This window comes from Panthera pardus, unplaced genomic scaffold (assembly GCF_024362965.1).
Source record: "Panthera pardus isolate Hobbes unplaced genomic scaffold, ASM2436296v1 HiC_scaffold_17, whole genome shotgun sequence".
Classification (NCBI taxonomy): Eukaryota; Metazoa; Chordata; class Mammalia; order Carnivora; family Felidae; genus Panthera; species Panthera pardus.
In genome coordinates, this window is record NW_026526732.1 from 127,390,899 (window position 1) to 127,412,967 (window position 22,069).

Here is a 22,069-nt window from a genome sequence, read left to right on the forward strand (position 1 = left end):
CTCTGCCCCTTCCCTTGCTCATGCTCTCTCTCTCTCTCTTTCAAATAAAATTCAAAAATACCTTATCAGAGAATGAAAAAGTCCAGGACTCCCGTGTGGCTCAGTTGGTTAGACTCTTGATTTCGGCTCAGGTCATGATCTCATCATTCACGAGTTTGAGCCCCACATCGGGCTCTGTGCTGACAATGCAGAGCCTGCTTGGGATTCACTCTCCCTCTCTCTCTTTGCCCCTCCCCTGCTGCGCTCTCTATCTCGCTCAAAATAAATAAACATTTAAAAAATGTAAATGAAAAACCCTAAAGTGAATAGGTAATAGAGAATTTTCTGCAACATGTAGAAGCACTTAGGTCAATTTATGGGGACTATGAATCCTTTTCTCCAGAATCAGAAGTGAAAGTAAGGCTTTTCTTTTCCCATCTCTTCGTTGTCCCCCTATAATCCCTGATACAGAAGACTGAGGTTCTATCACCATGAAGGCCTTAAGTACTCACAGAGGCCTGGGCAGTATCATTTTAGGGGGCTTGTACTTATTGGAAGTTCTGTATGCACCTTACATTCTGGGAAACAGGCATTTCATACCCATTGTTGAGATAAGACATGAAGGTTCAGAGGACCCAAATCAAGTGCAGGTACGAGGCTTGGATTTGAACCTAGGGCTGTTTGGCTCCCAATCCCATAAGCTTTGCGCTGTGTCTCCCTGCAGGATGCCGGGAGATGGGTAGGTCCCAGCCTTCTGCACAGTGGAAAGCTTCAGGGAGCTTAAGATTCTCAGTGTTTCCCCGACCCCAGAGACTGATTAAACTGGCCTGGGGTGGGCGCCCGGTCACCCAGGATGTAAACAGTCCCCAGGGCATTCTAAAGAGCAGCCAAGGCAGAGAACAACTGCCTTCCAAGGAAAGCACTTGGGAAGGCCAAAGCTACAAAATGTGCAGTCGAGAGGTGAGTGGGAAGTCATTAACTGAAAACTTGCATGTCAACTTGGCTTGGGCTAAAGTCCTGCCACTCACTGGTCTGCGTTAGAGGTGAGGCCACACCTCACGTCCCCACCCACCACCCAGACCACACAGCCCAAGACTGCGAATCAGGGCTTTGTTTCCGCTATGAAAACAGACATGGACTAGCTAAAATGTGCAGGGTGCATTTTGGAGGGGGCACAAAAAAGAATAATCGCCCCTGCCCTGCTCTTTCATGCTGAGGAGATACAGGTCAGCTTAAAAAAGCGAAAAAAAGGGGGCGTGGGTGGAGGGAGAAGGACAAATATATTCCATTATGTGATGAAAACCAAGTGAATGATCTTCGCAGAAGAGCTGAGTAGTCTGGGAGGGCCTCCAGGAGGGGGTGAGACTGAGGAGCAGAACTGTCAGGGGATGCAGTCGTTTGAGGGAGTGCTGGAGCAGGAGACCGCGGGTGGGTTGGCCAGGTTTGGGAAGTAACATTTCGGCGTCCTTTTCCAAGCCCACACAGGGCCGTTGGAGGTGTTGGGTCAGAAAGTCACTTGAGGAAGATTCACTGGCTGTGTACCAGCTTCACTTTGTCCTGGTGTCCCCTCCTCAGGGTCCTCCACAGCCACGCGCTGGGCCTCAGTGACAGGTGGGGCCTGGGAAGGAGAAGACAGGTGTTGCCTTGAAGGAACAGGTGGTTCTAAGCCCCCGTCTGAATCCCACTCTCCCCCATAAAGGCTGCAGTGTGAAGCGGGTTAACCTTTTCCCAGCCAGCACGCTGTGAAGAGTGTAGTGGTTTCTCTGCCCCGGGGCTAACCTGGTACTTGAACCCTCCCTCCTTTTTCTACCTGAGGGCAGGACTTGGGGGGGTGGGGGTGGTGGGCACACCAGCTCTCACGACTGGCACTGAGGGGGCCAGAGCTGGCCGGCCTCTGCTTCCTAAGGCCTGTCTTTGGTGCCTTCCTCACAGGGCAGCTCCAGCCTGACACCTTCAGCTCTGCTGCCCTCCCCTCCCTTCCTCTCCCTGCGGGGTAGACCCTCCCCAGGCAGCTGGCTTTCTCAGGCTGACTCTCCCTTCTCCGGGAACATCCAAATACCCAGGACCTAGCCCTGTTCTGGGGCTGATCCAGGGTCAACCCCTGACCCCACCAGGCCGATCAGATAAGCTTGCCTGGGAATTCAAGAGGTGGCAGGGAGGGACCCAGTGTCCCCATGGGAGCCCTGCAGGTGGAAAGACCTGGACCCCGTGGACTTAAGTCAGCCTGCTGTTCTGCTTTTGAAAGAGACTAAGCTGTTCCCCCTCGCCCTTCCCTCCAGCCCTCCTGTTCTGCCAGCACATCTCTCCCTTTGGGGTCACCTGCCTCCTGGCCTTGCCTGTCCCCCAGACTCAGCCCTTAGTCCCTCCCCACCCTCCCAGCCCTGGGTGAATGCAGTCAGTGGCTTTGGTCACCAGCCTGAGGGCCCCCATTCCTGGACACTCTAAGATCGATAGAGGGCTGTGAGACCTGTCTCTAACGGAGCCATGTTTTGTGTCACAAAGCGAAGCAGCATGTGTTCACTGGAGTCCCTGTCACTCAGTCCCCCCAAGGCCGCACTGTCCCCGGCTCCCACGCCACCCCTGCCCTCCACCTGGCTCTTTGAGACGGTCTCTGGCTTCGTGGAAACAAGGATGCCTTCCAAGGGGGATTTCTCAACTTTCCCCTCTCCCTGGTGGGGTTGCAGATCTGCGTTTTCCTCTCCCCCTAGGTCCCCATCTGTTCTTCAGAGCTTGGTCACCCGCCCTTTGTCCCTCCTCCTCCTGGGCTTTGGTCAACCACCAGGGAATTTCTTGCCTTATCAGTGAACGCTACCCATCCCCCCACTCCCCACAAACACGTAACTTTTTTCCTTTATCCTTAAGTCTTCCCAGGACCCAGAAATCCCCTCTGGTGACAGTTTTATCTCACCCCTTCGCCTCTTTGCAAAGGCTCTGTCTTCACACCTTCATCTCCACTGTGTGTCGTTCCTTCCCTGGGGCTTCCACCCCCTACCCCCCTCCTGCAGCGTGGCCCCATCCTCCTCTTCCAGGACTGGGCATGTTCCCCCTCCCTCCCTTTTTTTTAGACAGTGATGTTCTCACCCCTGCTTCTCTGAGCTCCTCTGGTGTCCTCTGTCTTTCTGGGTCTTTCTCCCTCTCTTTCTTCCCTTCCTTAGCTGTACCCTCAGCCCAGACACCCTGACTTGGATCCCCCTCAAGCTCTCTGCCTCCCCCTGGTGGCAGCCCTAAGTTCTCCTCTGGGGAACTTTCTGTCTCCAGGCAGTTTAGGGGTATCTGACCTGGGAGGGCTCCAAGAATGTGATGTGACCCACCATGAGCCTGCAGCTCTGACCAGGCAACAAGAAGAAATCCTGGGGCCCTGGGGCATCTGGGTGGCTCAGTCGGTTAAGCACGCAACTACAGCTCAGGTCATGATCTCACAGCTCATGGGTTCGAGCCCCACATCGGGCTCTGTCCTGACAGCTCAGAGCCTGGAGCCTGCTTTTGGGTTTGGTGTCTCCCTCTCTCTCTGCCCCTCCCCCACTTGTTCTCTCTCTCTCTCTCTCTCTCTCTCTCTCTCAAAAATAAGTAAACATTAAAAAAAGAAGAAGAAGAAATCCTGATTTCACTAGCCAGAACTAGCAGCTGGGGTTGCTAAACTGTTGAATACAAGGGTGAGCTGCTACCTTGGGGGGGGGGGTGGGGGGGGGTCGGGGCGGGGTGGACCCTCTGTGACCACAAAATCTATAGGAAGAAAGCAGAACGGGGAGAAGAGGCAGGTGAATCTAACCACCTCCCTTGAGAACCTGGATCTGGCCATGCCCACAGGTTGCTTGGGGACTTCTCACCCAGTCCCAGTCTTGCATAAGTTGGCCTCGTTGGGTTTTTGTCACTTGCTGTCATGGCAGGCACCTCACGCTGTCCACGACCCACCAGACCGGCTTCTCCTCATCTAGTTTCTCCGGCTTCATTCACAGCGCCGTCTCCTCTGTGTGCCAATGATGACTCCAACATGCTGACCCCTGCCCTGTCGGGTCTCCCTCATGCATGATGCCAGGTGTCATCGTTGCATTGTTTCAGGAATTTCCTCACTGGCTCCTTGTCTCTGCTCAACCTTATGCTCTGCAGCTTGGATGTTTCTAGATCACGGCCCTGATACACCAGCTGGTACACCCACTGGCCTTCAATGACCCGCCTGTGACCAGAAGCTGGGCCCATTATGCAAACTCTGCTAATTCCCTCATTCATCACACATGCAGTCTTCACTGTCCTCTCAGTAGGGTGGGGAGTGTCCCCATCTACCCAGTGGCTGTTAGCCCATCCCCCTCCGGCAGGCCCCTCACCCCTTCATTCACTTCTCCCTGCCCTGTCCCCAGGCCTCCCTGGCTGGCTCACCGCCACCACACCCTGCCTGCTGAAACCCTCCCAAGTGCCATTCTCCAGGGTCAGCAGCCAGAAGTGTCCCCCCTGCCTGAGCACCCACAGTGCCCTGCGCTCCTCAACCATGTGGCCACACCGGTCTCTGACAAGAGTTACCTGCCTACCTCTTTCCCTCCTAGACTTCTGGAGAGCGGGGTCTGTCTCCCTTGCTTGGGATCTCCTACCAGTACCTGCACGTCCTCAGTGCTCACAGATACTGGCTGAGTGAGGGAATGGCCACAGCTGACCACAAGGCCTCCTGGGCCCCAGCCCCCTCCCTGCCCTCCGGCCAGGACTCCTTCCAGGTAATTCCCCGGTGCTCCTGGGCCTCTTTCAGAGATGATCGCAAAACTCACCTCCAAGAAGCCAATCCGCAAACACTTATCTTGCTCTTTTCTTTTCCCCCAATTAAATAAAAAACTCCTAAAAAAAAAAAAAAAAAAGGCAAGACAACGCAGAGGAGGAAGGAGGGAGGGATGACTAGGTAGACCCCTGAGGATTTCTCAGGCAATGAAACGACCCTGTATGATACTCTCACGGTGGATACATGTCATGATACATTTGCCCAAACCCTCAGAACAGACAACCTGTCGTGAGTTCTGGGGTGAAAGACGACGGACTCTGGGTGACGATGACCTGTTTTCTGTTGTAACAAATGCCAGGCCTGGTGGGTTGCTGATGGTGGGGGAGGCTGGGGCTGTGGGGGCACAGGGTATACGGGAAATCCCTGCACCTTCCTCTGTGCTGCTGCGAACCCAACACTGCACTAAAAAAATAGTCATGGGGCGCCTGGGGGGCTCAGTCAGTTAAGTGTCAGACTCTAGCTCAGGTCATGATCTTGCAGTTCGTGAGTTCGAGCCCCGTGTCGGACTCTGTGCTGATAGCTCAGAGCTTGGAGCCCGCTTCAGATTCTGTGTCTCCCTCTCTCTCTGCCCCTACCCCGCTCGTGCTCTGTCTCCCTGTCTCTGTCTCTCTCTCTGTCTCAAAAATAAATAAACATTAAAAAAAGTCTTAAAAAAAGACAGCGCATAACAGGAAAAATTGACATGGTGTTATTCAGTTTCAATAAAAAATTACTAGGTGTTTTCCTCCTGGTGTATTTACTCCCACATCCTCCATTCACCCCTGCCCACACCTCCCTGGCATTTGCTCTCACTGTTCCTTTCACGCTGACAGGGCCCCTCCCTGACTCACTCACTGGTGATGCCTCCTCCCCTTCTCCCTTCACTCAGCTCACAGACCAGCCCCTGCTGGTCTGCAGCACCCAAACTCAGGACAGTCAGCACTTACCTCAGGTGAAGGAGAGCTGGGTTGCCGCCCCAGAGCCAGTGAGCTGAGAAAGAAAGGCAGCTGAGAATGATGTGGAAGGTTCTGGAAGGATGTGGGCAAGGCAAAGTTCGGGCAGTTCTGCCGGCTCATGTGGCCCCTTTTGGGTCCCAGAGCTGGGTACACACTGCACAAGTCAGAGTTCTGTGCTTTCACCAAGAGCTGGGGGCAGGTCTTGGCAAGGCGCACCCACCATTAGTGCTGGCTTGACTGAGCCTCACTGGTTCTGATCATGAAACTCGATACCACTCTCAGGACAGCAGCAAATACAACTGGGCTTGAGGTTAGTGGGGGGACACCAGCCCCTAGGAAATCAGCGGCCAGGCCTGAGACACTGAGGGAGTCCTGGGACCCAGGGAAACACACAGGGCTGGATTCTGGACCTCTGAGATTGAATGGAGCAGTGTCACCTCACCAGCCGTGCCACTAGGCGGCGCTTAGGAACTTAGGAAGGTGAGCTCTGGGCTGAGGGAGGGGCCACTTCCTGGGAGTGGGCCCAGTGCAGTCAGTCGCAAGCACAGGGCTCAGGGTTCAGTGCTCTGAGGGTGCCATCTTGAAAGTCTTGATGATTTCATCCTTGAACTGGGATTTGGGAGTGAAGTCTGATGGGGTTTGGGGGCTTGGAGCCTTGCCTCATGTGTTGTCCTGCTTTTCTCCACCTCCCTGCTTCCTGGGATGGGGTCTTGGCTGCCTACCTCCCCCCTTTCCTAGAGATTACAGCCCCTTGGGTCCAGGTGGGGGCCTGGGGGTGGATGCAGGGAAAGTTGGGGTGTTGGTGTGCAAGCTCCACATGCTGGGTTGTAGGTGAGGTCTCAGGTGCTTGTGGGCACCTCCCCACAAGGATCCCCCATGCCTGACAGAGTGTGACCTTAAATAGCAAATAAGAAACACCATGGAGGGGCGCCTGGGTGGCTCCGTCAGTTAAGCATCTGACTCCTGCTCAGGTCATGATCTCTCGGTTCGTGAGGTTGAGCCCCGCATCAGGCTCTGTGCTGACAGCTCAGAGCCTGGAGCCTGCTTCAGATTCTGGGTCTCTCTCTCTCTCTCTCTGCCCCTCCCCGTGTCCATACTGTCTCTTTCTCTCTCAAAAATACATAAACATTAAAAAAAAAAAAGAATCACCATGCCATGGAGAGAGGCAGGGGGCAGGGGTGAGGAGGAAAAACGTTTTTTTCTGCTTTTTGAACAAGGGTTCTACATTTTCATTTTGCCCTGCATCCTACAAATAATGCAGCCAGCCTGGGCTGGAGGACAAGAAGGTATCAGAAGGCAGGGCGGCCCAAAGTTCCAGGCAGGCGACCCCAAGGTTGAGCCCAGCCATACTTCTTAGAAGTTCCTTTCCTGGGGGTTGGGGTGTGGCCCCAGGGTAGGGCAGAGTCCTTGTACCAATGCTGGCAGGTGAGTAGCTATACAGGCTAGAAAAGAGGCCCCGGAGGGGTGCTTCAAGGAAGGTTCTGGTGCATTTCCTAGATTTTAGAGAATACATATTTGCAAACAGTTTGCCTTAATGTTAGCCTGAGGCGCAACCAGAGGTGCAACTGAGGAAAAGGAGTCTGGGACAGTCTTTAATTTCTGGAGCCCTGATTTTCCAACTTTCCTAGACTGCAGATTCCTCTGGGAATTCGCTAAAAATGCATATGGCTGAGGCCCACCTCCTGAGATCCTGAAGCAGTAGGTCTGACATTGAATTTTTAACAAGCAATCCAGAAAATTCTCTTTAGTGGCTGGGCCATGTGGGTGGGGGACCCACACTGAGTTGCTTGGGCACGAGGGAGAAGAAACCATCTGGCAGGATCTGCCCTGGTAGGCACCTTGTGGGGCCGAGACCAGCCGTCCCTGCAGGGCCCGGCCCAAACAGCCCCACCTTGACTCCTACATCTTGATGGTTGTTTTGCAGCGAAGAGGTGGAACACTTGGGGATTCACCGAGTGACTGTGGGGAATATATCCCCCACAGGGGGATGGATGGATGGTGCCCAAATCACATCTGCTTCCATGTTTCACAGGAGTACGTGCTCCCAGTTTCTTCTTTTGTTTTAAAGATTTTTTTAAAGTGTTTATTTATTTTTGAGAGAGAGAAATAGAGGTCGAGCGAGGGACAGGCAGAGAGAGAGGGAGACACAGAATCCAGGATCTGAGCTGCCAGCACAGAGCCCGAAGCGGGGTTCGAGCTCACGATCATGACCTGAGCCGAAGTTGGATGCTTAACCAACTGAGCCACCCAGGCACCCCCAGTAACTACCCTTTCAATAAACAACACACACTATCACAGGCACCCCACGACACCCATGATCTTAGGATTTTTCTGGTGGTCAGTTTCATCCTAACAAGGCCACAAATTAGCTGGCTGGCCTGGGCAAACCATTTCAACCCTGGTCTCTGCTCTGAGATGATAAGGATTTTTTTTTTTTTCCTTCCCGGCTCACTGGACGTGGGTGAAGACAAGTAACAAAAACCACAGGAAAACACTCTGCACTGTGCACGCCGCTGTGTAAACACGTCCCAGATGAGGAAAGAAAAAAAGTTGGGCCCCACTAAAACAGCGATATTCAATGAATAAAAGTAGTTACATTTTCTAAACTGAACGGGTATGGGTATCACCGTGATTTAAGACCCCCATCAGAGAGCTTCCTGGGTGCATGGACGAAGGCAGGGCTGGAGAACAGCTGTGCCCCACGCTGGCTACCTTGGCCCGAAGCATTAATTCCTGTCTTGACCACCAGGCTGGGCTCCAGGCGGCAAGCAGCAAGGGCCAGACACGTCACGGCCACATTTGGCTGTGGCTTCCTTCCCCTAAAAGTAAAACGGGAAAGGAGAGCCCGCTGGTTTCTTATTTAGGACACTGACACTGGCAGCCTAGAATCTGAGGGGACCGTTCTGTTGTTGCTAAAGAGCAACCTTCAATTTTAAGTTTAAAATAAACCCAGCCGTCCTTCTCAGTCCGCGGCTGCCTGGGGAGCTGGTGTTGGAAAAGGAGGGGCCCAGGCCGCTTGGGGCGAAGACAGGGAACCGGGAGCTGGCTGGCCATGGCACGTTGGAGCGTCCTTCTTCCTTCTAGTCCCCTTCTAGGAGCCTTTGGAATCCATGAGTAGGGCCAAAGTGCAGAAATGCCACAGGAAGTTTTTGGGTGGCTTGTGTGTTTAGGCGTTTGTGTTATCTCGTGGCTGAAGCCTGGACTGGTGGAGTTGCTGTCAGAAGGGTCCAGAATCCACAAACACTCACACTTTAGTGCGCGCCCAGTCCCCTGGGGCTCTTGCTACCTTGCAAGTGCTGACTCCCAGGATTTGGGGCCTGAGGGGGGCTCACTGTAGCAAGGTAGCAAGGCCAAGACCTCATCCTGGGGTCAAGGTCTGCACCCTGCCCCCACCAGGCCCTCCTGTAGACAGACCCCAGGCTTCGCTGCAAAGGCGGAGGCCATGAGGCAGCTCTTCCTAAGATGCTGCCTGGTGTGAAGCAGGAGTTTAAGGTGCTTCCCTCCCAGCAACCCCAGCGTGTGGCATCTGCTGCTCACCAAGGCCCAACGGAGTCCTGGGCCACTGTGACCATGAGGCCTGTGGTGGGGAGTGGCCAGGTGACTGCAGACACAGAGGAGACCCACCTCTCTCTGGGCCCCTCCTCCGTTGCAGGGAGCAGTTTGACCAGTTGGGCGAGGTCTGTTTCCTCAGCTCTGGGCAGCAGAGCAGAGTGACCCCAGGGACAGGTGGCAGGCCCCCAGGACTGTCTCTTGAGCCCTTCATCTTCCTTCAGTCAAACTGGAGAAGGCTAGGTGGGTCGAGACAGAGAGACAGAGAGAGAGAGAGAGAGAGAGAGACATGTACTCAGGGGCTGTGGGCTGACTTGGGACCTGGGGGAAAGAGTGTGCAGAGTTGCTCAGGGATCAGGCCTTCCCTCTGGAGAGCTCCTTCCCTGCTAGTCTGGCTCCCCTCCCTTCATGGGAGTCAGCAGGGGCTCAGGCAAGGCCTAGACCTCTGGGGCCTTGCAGCTTGGTCATCCCCCACAATCCCCTTGGCAGGCTGTTCCCCCCAACATCTAGGGAAGGAAGGTGTCCTGTGCAAGTTCTGCCCACTCGCCTCCCCTGGAGCCAATGCAGCATTTGTATGAGGAGCAGCGGTGAGGGGAGCCTTTCCCTCTATGCTTACTTGGTAGCAGGTGTTTTGTTCCAAGCACCTGACATGTAGCAAATCTAGTCTGCCCGGCAGTCCCACAACGAAGTAAGTATTCTTTTTAAATGTTTATTTATTTTGAGGGAGAGAGAAAGAGAGAGCAAAGGAGGGGCAGAGAGAGACGGAGAGAGAGAATCCCAAGCAGGCTCCACACTGTCAGTGCAGAGCCTGACGTGGGGCTCAAACTCAGCAACGGTGAGATCATGACCTGGGCTGAAACCAAGAGTCTGGAAGCTTAACTGACTGGGCCACCCAGGCACCCCCAGGTAACTATTCTTATCCCATTCTTATGGATGGGGAAACTGAGGCAGAAGGTCATTTACTAGGCATAAGAGACAGAACTGGGATTTGCACACCAGCCAGCTTGCCAGAGACCTGGCTCGTGGCCGTTTCTCTGCCCTGCCTCTCTGACACAGGGGCAGAGAACTAGCTGTGTCTTCAGGTAGGAGGACATAACTTTTGGGACCCCTCCCCCTGGGGCTGGCTCACTTCCACCTGCCCCCTGGGTAAATTCCATGCAGGGAGGCATGTCCCTCATCCAAGCGATCAGAATGTGAGGGTTCTGGCGTGGCCATTTGGATTAGTGTCCACTCAGCTCATCAAAGCTGGTTTTGCTCAGGCAGAGCCATGGGGCTGCAGTCAGAACTTAAAATCCTAAGGCTCCTCTTCCCCATCTGGGAACTGTCCCATCCCAGACAAAGTGTCAGGGGCCCCAGCCTTTCAGTACTGGGTCCTGTGCTCCTGCCCTGCAGAGGAGAGGCTGGCCAGGCACTGACAGCGGACCTGGGTCAGGATGAGCAGCAGGTGTCAGGGTGGGAGGGGGCATGCCCAGAGATCATGCTGGCGAGGAGGGTGCTGTTTCTCTGGGACCCACCACAGAAGGACTTGTGTGTTGGAAGGACAGGGTTGGAAGCAGCCACTTCCTAGAAATGGGGCACTTATGTGGGGTGTAAAGGATCAAGGATTTTTTTTTTTTCCATTGGCCACCTATCCTCTACCAAGGTTAATTTTTCAGGATTGAAGCCTCCTCTTTTTTTATTTTTTATTAAAAAAAAATTTTTTTAACGTTTATTTATTTTTGAGACAGAGCATGAACGAGGGAGGGTCAGAAAGAGGGAGACACAGAATCTGAAACAGGCTCCAGGCTCTGAGCTGTCAGCACAGAGTCCGACGCGGGGCTCGAACTCACAGTCTGTGAGATCATGACCTGAGCCGAAGTCGGCCACTTAACCGACTGAGCCACCCAGGTGCCCCTCTTTTTTTATTTTTTAATAATTTTTTTTAATCTAGTTCCAGTATAGTTAGCATAGAGTATAAGATTCTGGTGTACAATTTAGTGATTCAACACTTCCATACATCACCCAGAGCTCATCACAATAATAAGTACTCTCCTCAATCCCTGTCACCTGTCTCTCCCATCCCCCACCCACCTCCCCTCTGGTAACCATCAGCTTGTTCTCCAGAGTCAAGAGTCTGTTTCTTGGTTTGCCTCTCTCTCTTCTTCTTCTTCTTCTTCTTTTTTTTTTTTTTAATTTTTAATGTTTAGTTTTGAGAGAGAGAGAGAGAGAGGGCATGAGCAGGGGAGGGGGCAGAGAGAGAGGAGACAGAGAATCCGAAGCAGGCTCCAGGCTCTGAGCTGTCAGCACAGAGACTGATGCGGGGCTCAAACTCACAACCTGTGAGATCATGACCTGAGCCGAAGTCAGATGCTTAACCAACTGAGCCACCCAGGTGCTTCTGGGCGGTTTTTGTTCGACTGCTTTTGCTTCGCATTATACTCTCTAGCTCCATCCACGTCATTGCAAATGTCAAGATTTCATTCTTTTTTATGGCCAAATAATATTCCATTGTATATATGTATATTACCACATCTTCTCTATCCATTATCTATCAATGGACACCAGCGAAACCCCCTCTTTTAAAAGTGAATTCTGGGGCACCTGGGTGGCTCAGTTGGTTAAGCGCCCGGCTCTTGATTACAGTTCAGGTCATGATCTCACAGTTTGTGAGTTGGAGCCCCGAGCTGGAGCCCCACATTGGGCTCTGAGTTGACGGTGTGGAGGGTACTTGGCATTCTCTCCCTCTCTCTCTCTCTCTGCCTCTCCCCCACTCACGCTCTTTCTCTCTTGCAAAATACATAAAAACAATAAAAAAAGCTTAAAAAAATAAAGTAAAAGTGAATTCTGAACATCTGGATGTCACAGCTAAGCCTGTGTGCTCTGGCTGGTGTCTCAAAGCTTTGACTTCTCTGTAGCTAATGGATCTGATGGCTCATCCAGTCATGTCGGCTCCCCTTGAAAATATACCGTGAACCCAACCTCTTCTCAGTGTCTCACCTCATCACTCCATTCCAAGCTGCTGCCTGTTCTGGCCTGTGTCACTGTGACTACCTTTTGACGGCCTCCCTGTACCCACCGCCCCATCCTCCCACGGTCCACAGGCAGCCAGCAAGCCCCTCTGCCCTTGTCGCCTGTTGCCCCTGCCCCCCTGCTCATCCTACTCCAGTCTCGAGGCTTCTGCAGACCTGGCAGGCTCCCCCAAGGCCTTTCTCTCCAGGGCCCTGCCCCAGACATCTGCATGGGTGACTTTCTTGCTGCTTACTGTCCTGAGACCTCTCCAGTCGTCCTGTCCAGCCCTTCTGGCCCCCAGGCCCCCATTGCCTCCTTTCCCCTCTGGACCTGCATTCCTCTGCATCTTCCTCCCTAGAGTTTATTGTCTACCACTGTTAAAACCCAAGTTCCACAAGGAAAGGGATCTGTTTTGTTCCTGCCTTATTCTCCATGCTTAGTGCTGTGCCTGTCTTTTCTGTCATGCTCCCCAGGGGCGGCTCACTTGCTCTTCACACTGACCAGTGCGGTCCAAATCCCCAGTCAGGGAAATGACTCCATCCACCCTGGGGGGATGGGGTAGGGGGGCTGTAAATGCGTCGATGGCCAGCAGCACCCACCCCCCACAACTGGAGAGGCTTGTCCAGTCATTACATTAGAATCATTCCCGTTATTTGATTATCTTAATATAAGTTCAAGACCTCTTGCTGGCATTGCAGCCAGTCTCCTGGGGGCTGGTGAGAGAGGGGTGTATGTGTGGGGTCTCCCAACAGAGGGCCCTGGAAGTCTTACAGACCAGAGAGAGCACTGCACCTCTTGTCTCACTGTGACCCGGCACTTAGCCCTGTACCACGGTGAATGCATTTTAAGCACTGTCTACAGACAGCTTGCCCTGAACCCAGCTTCCCCGAGTTACTTTTTGAGTCCTGGCTTAGAAGATTCGGGACTTTGCACATTTGCTACTTTACAAGGACAGACCTCCCCACCCCCGGCCCCCCTACTTGGGTTCCCCTGCACCCTTATAACGGGCAGGAGGAAAAGGCAAAGCGGACATCACGGGAGGTGCTGTCCAGAAAACACAATTCCCCTTTCGCTGTTGCTAAACCAGTACAGACGCGTCACCTCCCAGGCCGAGGGTGAAATCACTGCAAAGGCCCCTGCACGTCCTGACTTCCCACTCTCCCACCCACCCTCCCACCTGAGCCAGCCCTGCACCTGCAGCCACGCACAGGTGGCTCTTCTTTTCACGTCTCTTCTTTTCAGAGACGCCACCTGGGGGACAGAGCTGTCTTTCGTGGGTGCCCCATGCCGAAGGGAAGAAGGCTCACAGTTCCCCTGATGGCCCTGGACACCAGCAGCCTGTCCTGCACGGGCTGCGGTTTGGGGGCTGGATAAGGTGGTGGGGTGACAGCAAATCACAGGAGGGCCGTGTGACCGGCAATCTGCCATTTTTAAAATATAACATTTATTGCTCAGATGGTTTGATACAGAACAGCTTTTCTTCTCATTTTGAATTTGGAAGTATTATACAACTGAATACAAAGAGGGACACAAAGTACCAAAACCAAACTCGTGATTCTGTTCATGTGGCATAAACCGGTTTTGTACATAACATGTAGCAGCAGTTTTTAAGTTCCCTTTAGAAAAATATGAATTCTACGTATTTATTATTGTTTCCTGTTTAATGCATGGGCTGAAATCACTGGGATCAACTTCCTTCTTGAAGAAAGAGAGGCTAGAAATGAGGGGGGTTTGAAGGTATGATGCATCTTTCTGAAACTGGCATCTGACTGTCACGTAGCTTCCCTCGGGACTGTTTGGCAAACAGCCCCGGGTTTTATATTTTGTTTTCACAGCCAGGAGTTTCATGTAGTGATTGAATCTCAGCATTGTGTCCATAAATCAAAGAGAAAAAACAAGAGAAAAAACTTGCACCTCAAAAAACTTTTCAGAAGATCCATATATATATATATATGGATATATATATATATATACTTTTTTTTTTTTTTTTGTAAAAGCCCTGAGAGAAGGAGAAAGAGAATCAAACAAAATGTATAGGAACAAATTAGCTGGACATGCAAACTAAACTATGATTCACCCAGAGTTTAAACAAATCACAAATTTCACAGTTTAATATTGGGGGGGGGGGAGGGGCAGAACAACAAACAAATAATACATTTCTCAACCTCACTAATAAAATGTGGCAAGACCTTATTGACTACGAGGGTACAGATGGAGGCTAAATAAAGCTTTAAATCAATAGTGATTATTGCGAGCTGTGGCCCAGCAGTTCTGCCGGGCCGTTTCCTGCTACATCTCACCGCGGCATAAAGGGTTAACTCATGGCTTCTCTCCACATGGTTGTGAGTTTTAGTGTGGAGAGTTGCAAAGAAAAACAAAACACAAGATACCCCAAATAATAACAACAAAAATAACAATAACAATCGTCATTAAAAAAAAAAAATGGAAGGGATGCACGAACTGGTTTCAACTAAGCAAACCACACTTAGTATAAAAGTGATACAGGGGATCATTGGTTCTGATTTGTATTCATCTAAATAAAACCTCGTTCTGGGTTCATACATCCCCAACACAGTTACAAATCATATATACCTCAACCTTTTTCCTTTCACATGCAAAGACGTCACTTTTCATTATCTCAAGAATATAGATCTTCCTTTGAAGTATGGGAGGTTGGATTTTGGCCACGAGAAATCGCTAAGGAAGCGGAGAGAAAAGGGTCTGTGTGTCTCTGTGTGCATGAGTGTAAGTAAAGTGTGTGTGTGGGGGGGGCGGTGCTCAGGGCTAGGAGGGTCAAGGGTCCTGGGAGGGGTGGGGATGGGGGTCCTGCAGGGGGAAGGTGCGAGGGGCTGAGTGGTGGAGCAGCACAGGAGGCCCCTGGCAGCACAAGGCTCGGGCACCCTGGAGGTCTTGGCTGGAGGACCGGATGCTGAACACAAGCTCAGCTACAGTAGGATAGATTTCTTTTCACTGCTGGCGGCTACAGTGAGGGAATTCGATTACCTGTATGGGATGCTCATGTAAAAAAAAAAAAAAAAAAAAAAAAAAAAAAAAAATCCTGCCTTTTTGCACCCAGGGGTTCAGGCTATTTCAGGAGCTAGAAACAGCACATTTATCGTCAAGCACCAACCCCAAATCACAGGAAGGTAAATACAAATCTATTTTTCATCTTCAATCTTGCATGTGCAGTTTTATTACCAGTAGTAGTACTTCCTCGCTTTGAAAAATGACAGTAGCACAGGCGGGTAAGGCTTGGGCTGGGTTTGACAGGAGGACCGGTAAGGGACAGGTCTCCTTGCTGCCCGACTTTCTCAGAAGCCCTGGGCGCGTGCCTCCTGCTCTCCCCTCTCTGAGCTGCTCTTCGGCCGTGTGGGAGGACCGTTCACGGCCCCTGCTGGATTCTGCAGTCACGGAAAAAAGGCTTGTCTAAGTACAGTGGAAGAGCTACCACCCAGGTGTGGGGGAGGCGGGGGGCAGATGCCCACATGGGGACCCAGCGGCAGCCCAGGTCTCCCCGGACAAATATTGCCCATTTGTTTCTGCTGACTGCAGAGACCAGCAAACTGATGAACTAATAATAATAATAATAATAATATTAATAATACATATACCAAAAGGGGGAGGGAAATCAGATATATGACATCTGTGCATGTTTTCTATAGGGTAAGTTGCCAGCATAACTCTTCTCTGCAAGTTAAGAACGGATGTCTTGACATTTGAACAGTAATACCACGGCTAACGCTGAAAACACGTACAAGGTTGAAGCTAGAATCTTTCCTGGTTTGGCTTGCACCAAATTGGAAACCTTCATCGACCACATCCTGCAACACCGAGGATCCAATCACAGCTCCACCATGTAGCAAACAGAACAAGAGAAAAGGTCTATTTGAGAAAAGAATATCTTATCCATATTTCCTCTGGTAATTTACATGAAATTCACATCATTTTCTTCCAGTTATTGGCTATGGGTATCCAAGGGTGTATTTTTTTTCTTCTGTTTCCAGCTCACAGAACATTCGTTACTATCACAGATTCGCAAGAACAAGCTCACACACACCAAATACAGAAGGTAACATTAATGCTTAAATGAAAAGGTCCTCTCCAAATAATTCATTAAAATATTTGCTTTGTTTTTCAGAAAGTCATTTTGGGAAAACACAACACCCAGGCTGACACTGAAGGACTGGTGAGTAGTTAAGGCACTCGAACTGTCCATGCTGCATCTCTCGCACAGGGATGTAAGGCTATGGCACCGGACAAGATGGCCCGCTCCTGCTCATGTCACTCTCTCTCTCACTCCCCGAAAGCTGAAGGGCACTGAGAAAACCTCATGAAACATAGATTCAGGACACTTTGCTCTGCTGGCTTTGTCTGTGTGCTGGTGGGGGGACAAGACAAGCTGTCATTCCATTCCCAGGAGTGGTGAGGCACCGTCTGCAGCCAGGAGGGGATGGGTGGGCCTCTTGCCCTGCAGCTCTGGCAGGTCTTGCACGAGGGCCGCCGGGCTCTCAGGGTCTGCGTCACCCTGAGACACCTGCTCCTTGGGGCTGCCCGCTGGAGCGGCCTTGGGGGCATTCCTGCCGGCTTCAGCCTGGCTGGCACCTGCCGTCCGGCCCCCTGCCCGCTCCTCCCTGCGGCTGGGATCCTTGGTCGAGTTGGCCAGGCTCTCCTTCCGGCTCCGGGTGACGGCAACGTGGTTGCTGGCTGGTGGAGCCGATTCGGCCTCGTTTTCGGAGACAGGGTTGTTGCCGCTGTGGGTGGACTCACTCTCACTGTCCTCCTCGCCTCGCTCATCCTTGTCGCTGTCCTTCCCAAGCTGCTTGGCGTGCCTGGCTTTCTGGTGGACCCGCTGATGGCGAACCAGGCTGTGCTTCAGGGTGAAGGTCCGCTCACACGTCTGACATTTGTATGGCCTTTCTCCTGGAGCAACAGGAAAAAAGAAGTCACATCAATGGTAAGGCCACCAGTATCCACCTCTCCTCCCTACGCAAAAGCAGTAGCCATGTGAGCAGGCAAAGGGGCAGCAGGTAGCAAGGGTCAAGACCCCATACTCAGGGAAACCCTCTTATTTGTCTGAATTGGCAAAATAAGGTCATAGATATGCACGGGGCTGGCCTCAGCTTCTCTCTCCCTTTCATCCCTCAACCTAGGTTTTCCCCATAGGATGCAGGAACCAGAGTCTCAGGGTGGAAGCCTTGTGGACATCCAGACTACCCTGGAAAAAAAAAAAAACAAACAAAAAAAACCTAGCGAAGGACAGCAGCAAGGTCCCTCCCATGGGGACAGGCACCACTTCCAAGGGTTGTGCAAGACAGGCAACTCCTAAGTCAAAGGTGCCAGATACTCTGTGTTCTGATACGGAGCAGCTGGGGCTTTCCCTCTTGCTCACAAATACTGAGCTGTGAGCACCTGAGAAAATTACCTGCCAGGAGCTCAAGAACCACTCTCTCCCAGGAGTCAAGCATGGGAGCCCTCCGATCCCCAGAGCCCAGGCCCTGTGGACTGCAAGGCAGAGGAGTGTGCGGGGAGTATGTGTGCACCGTGGATGCAGCAGCAGGGACGGGAGGAAAACCAAGACCAAGATGTGGGGCCTGGGTTTCTTCTGTGGAGGGGGTAGGTGGGATGTGTTTGCATCTTTTGGCTTTATAAGTACGTTTAGGTGTCTTCCTTTCTACCAGAACAATGGCCCCTGCTTTGGGGTTCCTACCTAGGGAGTTCCAGGAGGAGCAAGGACACGTGTGGAGCAAGGACACCCAGACATGCCTATGAAGCTCCTGTTCAATGATATCAGCTTGGCTGTCGTAGAGCCAAGTAACGAAAAACCCCTTGCTTTGTGCTTCAGCAGCCAGTTTTCCACCTGAGGGCTGATGAGGAAGCCCAGGTGCCTCCCACAGAGCACCTGTTCACAGGCCACACCCCCGGTCCTTCCCAGGCTCACCATGGGCCCCCAACGCCAGCACCCACATTCTTCTAGATGATTCTATGAGACAGGGCAGCCTTCGTCCCCTTTCTACAGATAGGCTGAGGCTCAGACGGCTGACCAAAATGCTCTCAAAAATATCACTGCTGAGGGCCCACCCTGCCACCTCCCTGCCAGGACCCTGTATGTTCCAACTGCTAAGAGAACAGTCTGTTAAATTCCTAGTTTATGGTGCCTGTCGCGCCCAGCAGACACACTCAGGAAACAGTCTCTGGCCATTCGGGGGAGGCGCCTCCTCCAGACCCCGACTGGCCTCCTCGCTGGAGCATGCTCCCTGCGCAGGCGCGGGAAGCGTCGCCTGGGCATGCCCCGCCCTTACCTGTGTGCGACCGCATGTGCCGAGTCAGGTCCTGCAGGGACCAGAACCTCTTGTTGCACACGCTGCACACCTTCTTCCTCTTGTCCGCCTTGCTAGCCACGCTTCTCGGGGAGTCTGTCTTTGGCTTCTTGTCATCGTCACTCTTCTCCGAGGGCTTCTTCTCGGCTACGCTCTCCCCGTCGGAGGCGCCCTCGGCCTCCTCGCCCTGCTTCTCCGCGGCTGGAGACACCTCTTCCGCCGGGGGCTCCTCCGAGGAGGGGTTGGCGGGCTTCTCCTCAGGCTCAGGAGCGGGCGGCACGGCGGGGACGGGCAGAGGGCCCTCGGCCCCTCCGCTCGCGCCCGTACCCTCCTCTCTGGGCTCCTCGCGGCCGTGGGCCTTCCGGTGGCGGCTCAGGGTCCCCAGGAACTTGAAGCTCTTGCCGCAGACATCGCAGGCGTGCTTCTGGTCCTGCTGGGCGGGGCCCCCGCTGCTCGCGGCGCCCCCTTCGCCCTCCGCCAGCTTGAAGCCCATCAGCCTGCTGGCAAGGTTGAGGTCCAGGCTCTTGTTGCTGACGGTATCTTCCTCCGGGCCGTCCGCGTCCTCGTCCTTCTCCTCCATGCTGTGCTGGTCCTCACGCTCCTGGCTCTCCCCGGCTCCCTGCTCCTCCCCGTCCCCGGCAGGTCCCCGCTGCCCCTCCTCTGCAGGGAGCTCCTCCTGGACCTGGATGGGCGCAGGGGCTCCCTCTGCTGCGGGCTGCTCTTTCTCCCGGGAGGTGAGGTCCAGCACTTCGCCCCCCACCGCTGGGGTCTCTGCGTCCGACTGGCTATCTGTGGGAGTGAGCACAGGGGCACAGGCTGAGGCCCAACGCCACCCAACACGCTCCTCCCAAGGGTCCCATTGTGACTCTCGGCTGGACCCACCACCCCCAGGCCCGTATACCAAGCCCAGCGAGGATACCTCTACCCCCACTCCTTGTTACCACTCATATCCCCAAAGGCCGCGGCGAACCTGGGGTTAATTGACGAAACACACGGGTTGGGGTCACAGGGCAGGCTGCCCTCGGAGCTCCGGCCCTCCCCTTCCACTGCCCCCTAGCGGTGCCAGGCACCCTCCACGGCCACACACAGGGATGCTCAGGCCCCCAGAAGGTGTGAGCAACTCAGGGCAGCACAGACAGAAGGATCGGCGAGAGAGGAGAGTTGGTGCATTCCAGAGACTCGCAGCACTAGGGAGGTTGAGGAAGCGGAGCTGTAAGTTATTTTTCCAGTGCAAAGAGATTATACAAACATGCAACATATATAGGACCACTGCCCGAACATAGTACCTGCTGAGCGACTCACAGAAAATGGCCCAAAGCATGTATTCTGTGCCATGGCACACGCGCTCCCGTCCGAAGGCTAACTGCCGGGTAGAATTCCAAGGCAGGAGATGCATGCACACCTGGAGGCCTCCCTGGCTGCTGTGAGGACCCCACGCAGTGAGTGGAAACACTTCCTATCTCTTCATTTGTTCCCGCCTATCCACCCTCCATAGGAAAGCGAGACGTGGCAAGTCTACTAGTTTCTAATGACCTTCGTAAGGGATGGCACTGGGGCAGCACCAATGACACAGAACAGACCACAGTATTTCTCACAAGCACCATCTTCTCTTCATTCAGGTTGAATACGGACTTAATGACTTCTTTATGTGCTATGACCCCGAGGCTGTCTGCTGAGACCTACTATTTAATTCTAGATCCAATATCTTAGGGCAGGGATTCGGAAATTCCTCAATTAGGGTGACAGAGCCCATTGTTTCCTGGCTCCTAGGTCAGATGCACCTGCCTCATGATGCCGATCTCGGATCACAGTGCCTGAGCCAGCAGATTCAGGCACCTAACCTGGACCCTCACTTGAGGTGACCAGACATATCACCATGTCCATCACTGAGTCACCCACTCCATTTGCCATCAAGGCAGTCCTGGGGCTGGGGGTGAAGGAGCTGGTCTTACCCTTGTTGTGGTCACTCCTGCCTGGGGCTTTTGGCTTATGTACAACCATCTACACGGCACTCCCACTTACATAATTTCATTGGTTTTGTTCTGACTGCACCTTTTGGCAGCCACTGTTTATCTCAAGAGGCTTCAGAAGGAAACACATATGTGTGGTGTGGATATAAGATTTCTGTCAATAAGTGATTTTATAAATTATCCAAAAGTTAAAAAAAATTATCCAAAAATTTAAAGAAGACTCCTGAGATATACACACCAATGTCTTAGGTCTTATTAACTAAAACTATATGCCCATTTTTGGGAATCATTCCAATGGGGAGCATCTATTAAATGGATTTTGGTATAAGCTCTACCAAAAAAAAAAAAAAAAAAAAAAAAAGCATAGAATGCTCAGTTTCTTAAAAAAAAAAGCTTAATCTCTGGTTACTTCCTATTTGTCCCAGTATGTTCTAGGCAGTTTTGCTTATTATTTTTTTTCACCAAAGAACATGGGTTATTTTCAAGTTTCACTGCAGATCATATTTAAGATGATCTTGAAATAAAAATCATGACTTCTGAAACGAAACCCAAGTAAATATGCTAATATCAGATTGTTCTCATTCCCCCGTCCTTCCTTCCTTAGCTCATCCTGTATCTAGTGAACAAAAAGGAGGCTTGACTGTGCTCTACCAAACTTCCACTAGGGGGAGTGTTTTAACAGGGCAGTCCCATACCCTTGAAGTTCTAGCAACTCCAACTGATTTTTATTAGTGATTCCTGGCAACAGTAGACTTAGCTTCTCATTTCATGGATATCCAGCTTCTAATGCCTGCCAGGTCCTATTTTGATCCCCACCTTCGTCAACTGCCTACACTTTCAAATGCAGCCAGTACAACCAGTGACTTTTATAAGCAGTGTTACTCTGTTCTCTTGTCGGAGTCTCCCAGTCCCTCATTCATGATGCTAAATCTAAGAAAATTGCTAGCGGAAGCGGGAATCCTGCGTGCACCAGTAGATAACAAACCCACAGCTCCTGCTACAGGGAAAGGGGAGACTTTCAGGTCAGTGCCACAATGAAATATCTATTGCTTCCTAGAAATTCTATGCTACTCAGCTGATGAGACCAACTACCAGCCTAAATACCCAATCTGACTGGGCAGGGGCACAGCTGTTGAGGAAGCTGCTGTCTGTATTTCACCTGCCCAGAAGCACTTCCTGTGGTGCAGTGTGCGCTGGCACGCGGACTCCTGGACTGCTTAGGGCGGCCACTGTTAAGAACAGTGTAAAACCTTCCATGTTTCTACTGATTTACAAAGTGACATGCATGTGCCCACAAGTATGAAGGCTCCCACAGGCATCACCCAAAAAAGAACCACGAATATCCCCCAAAGGCAAAGTGGGCTAGGGAACCTTTCTGCCATGAGAAAGTGAGTAAAGAGCTTCGGTTTAATGATCGATATGCCCCTTAAGCCAGAACTGCCCCTTGGTAGCATTGTTAGCATTCCTTTTGGGGGGGGGGGGGGGGAAATCTAGGGCATATGTTCCTGAAAGAACTTATGTGATTGAAAAGGTCAGACTTATGTTATAAAACAAATTTAGGGACTTTAA

The 22,069-nt window shown here is 52.2% G+C and overlaps 1 protein-coding gene across 6 annotated transcripts in view; it reads right to left on the reverse strand.

Moving 5' to 3' along the window:
* Positions 1-13,635: 13,635 nt before the first annotated feature.
* Positions 13,636-22,069, reverse strand: part of RREB1 (ras responsive element binding protein 1) — a 182,640-nt gene continuing 174,206 nt past the window's right edge. For all 6 annotated transcript variants that reach the window (XM_053904925.1, XM_019419822.2, XM_019419823.2 and 3 more), the window contains 2 exons: positions 18,513-19,319; positions 13,636-17,133 (listed from right to left, as the gene is read on the reverse strand). In XM_053904925.1, coding sequence (XP_053760900.1) covers positions 16,616-17,133; positions 18,513-19,319 — 1,325 coding nt within the window. In that variant the 3' untranslated portion in view covers positions 13,636-16,615. The remainder of the gene's footprint in view (positions 17,134-18,512; positions 19,320-22,069) is intronic.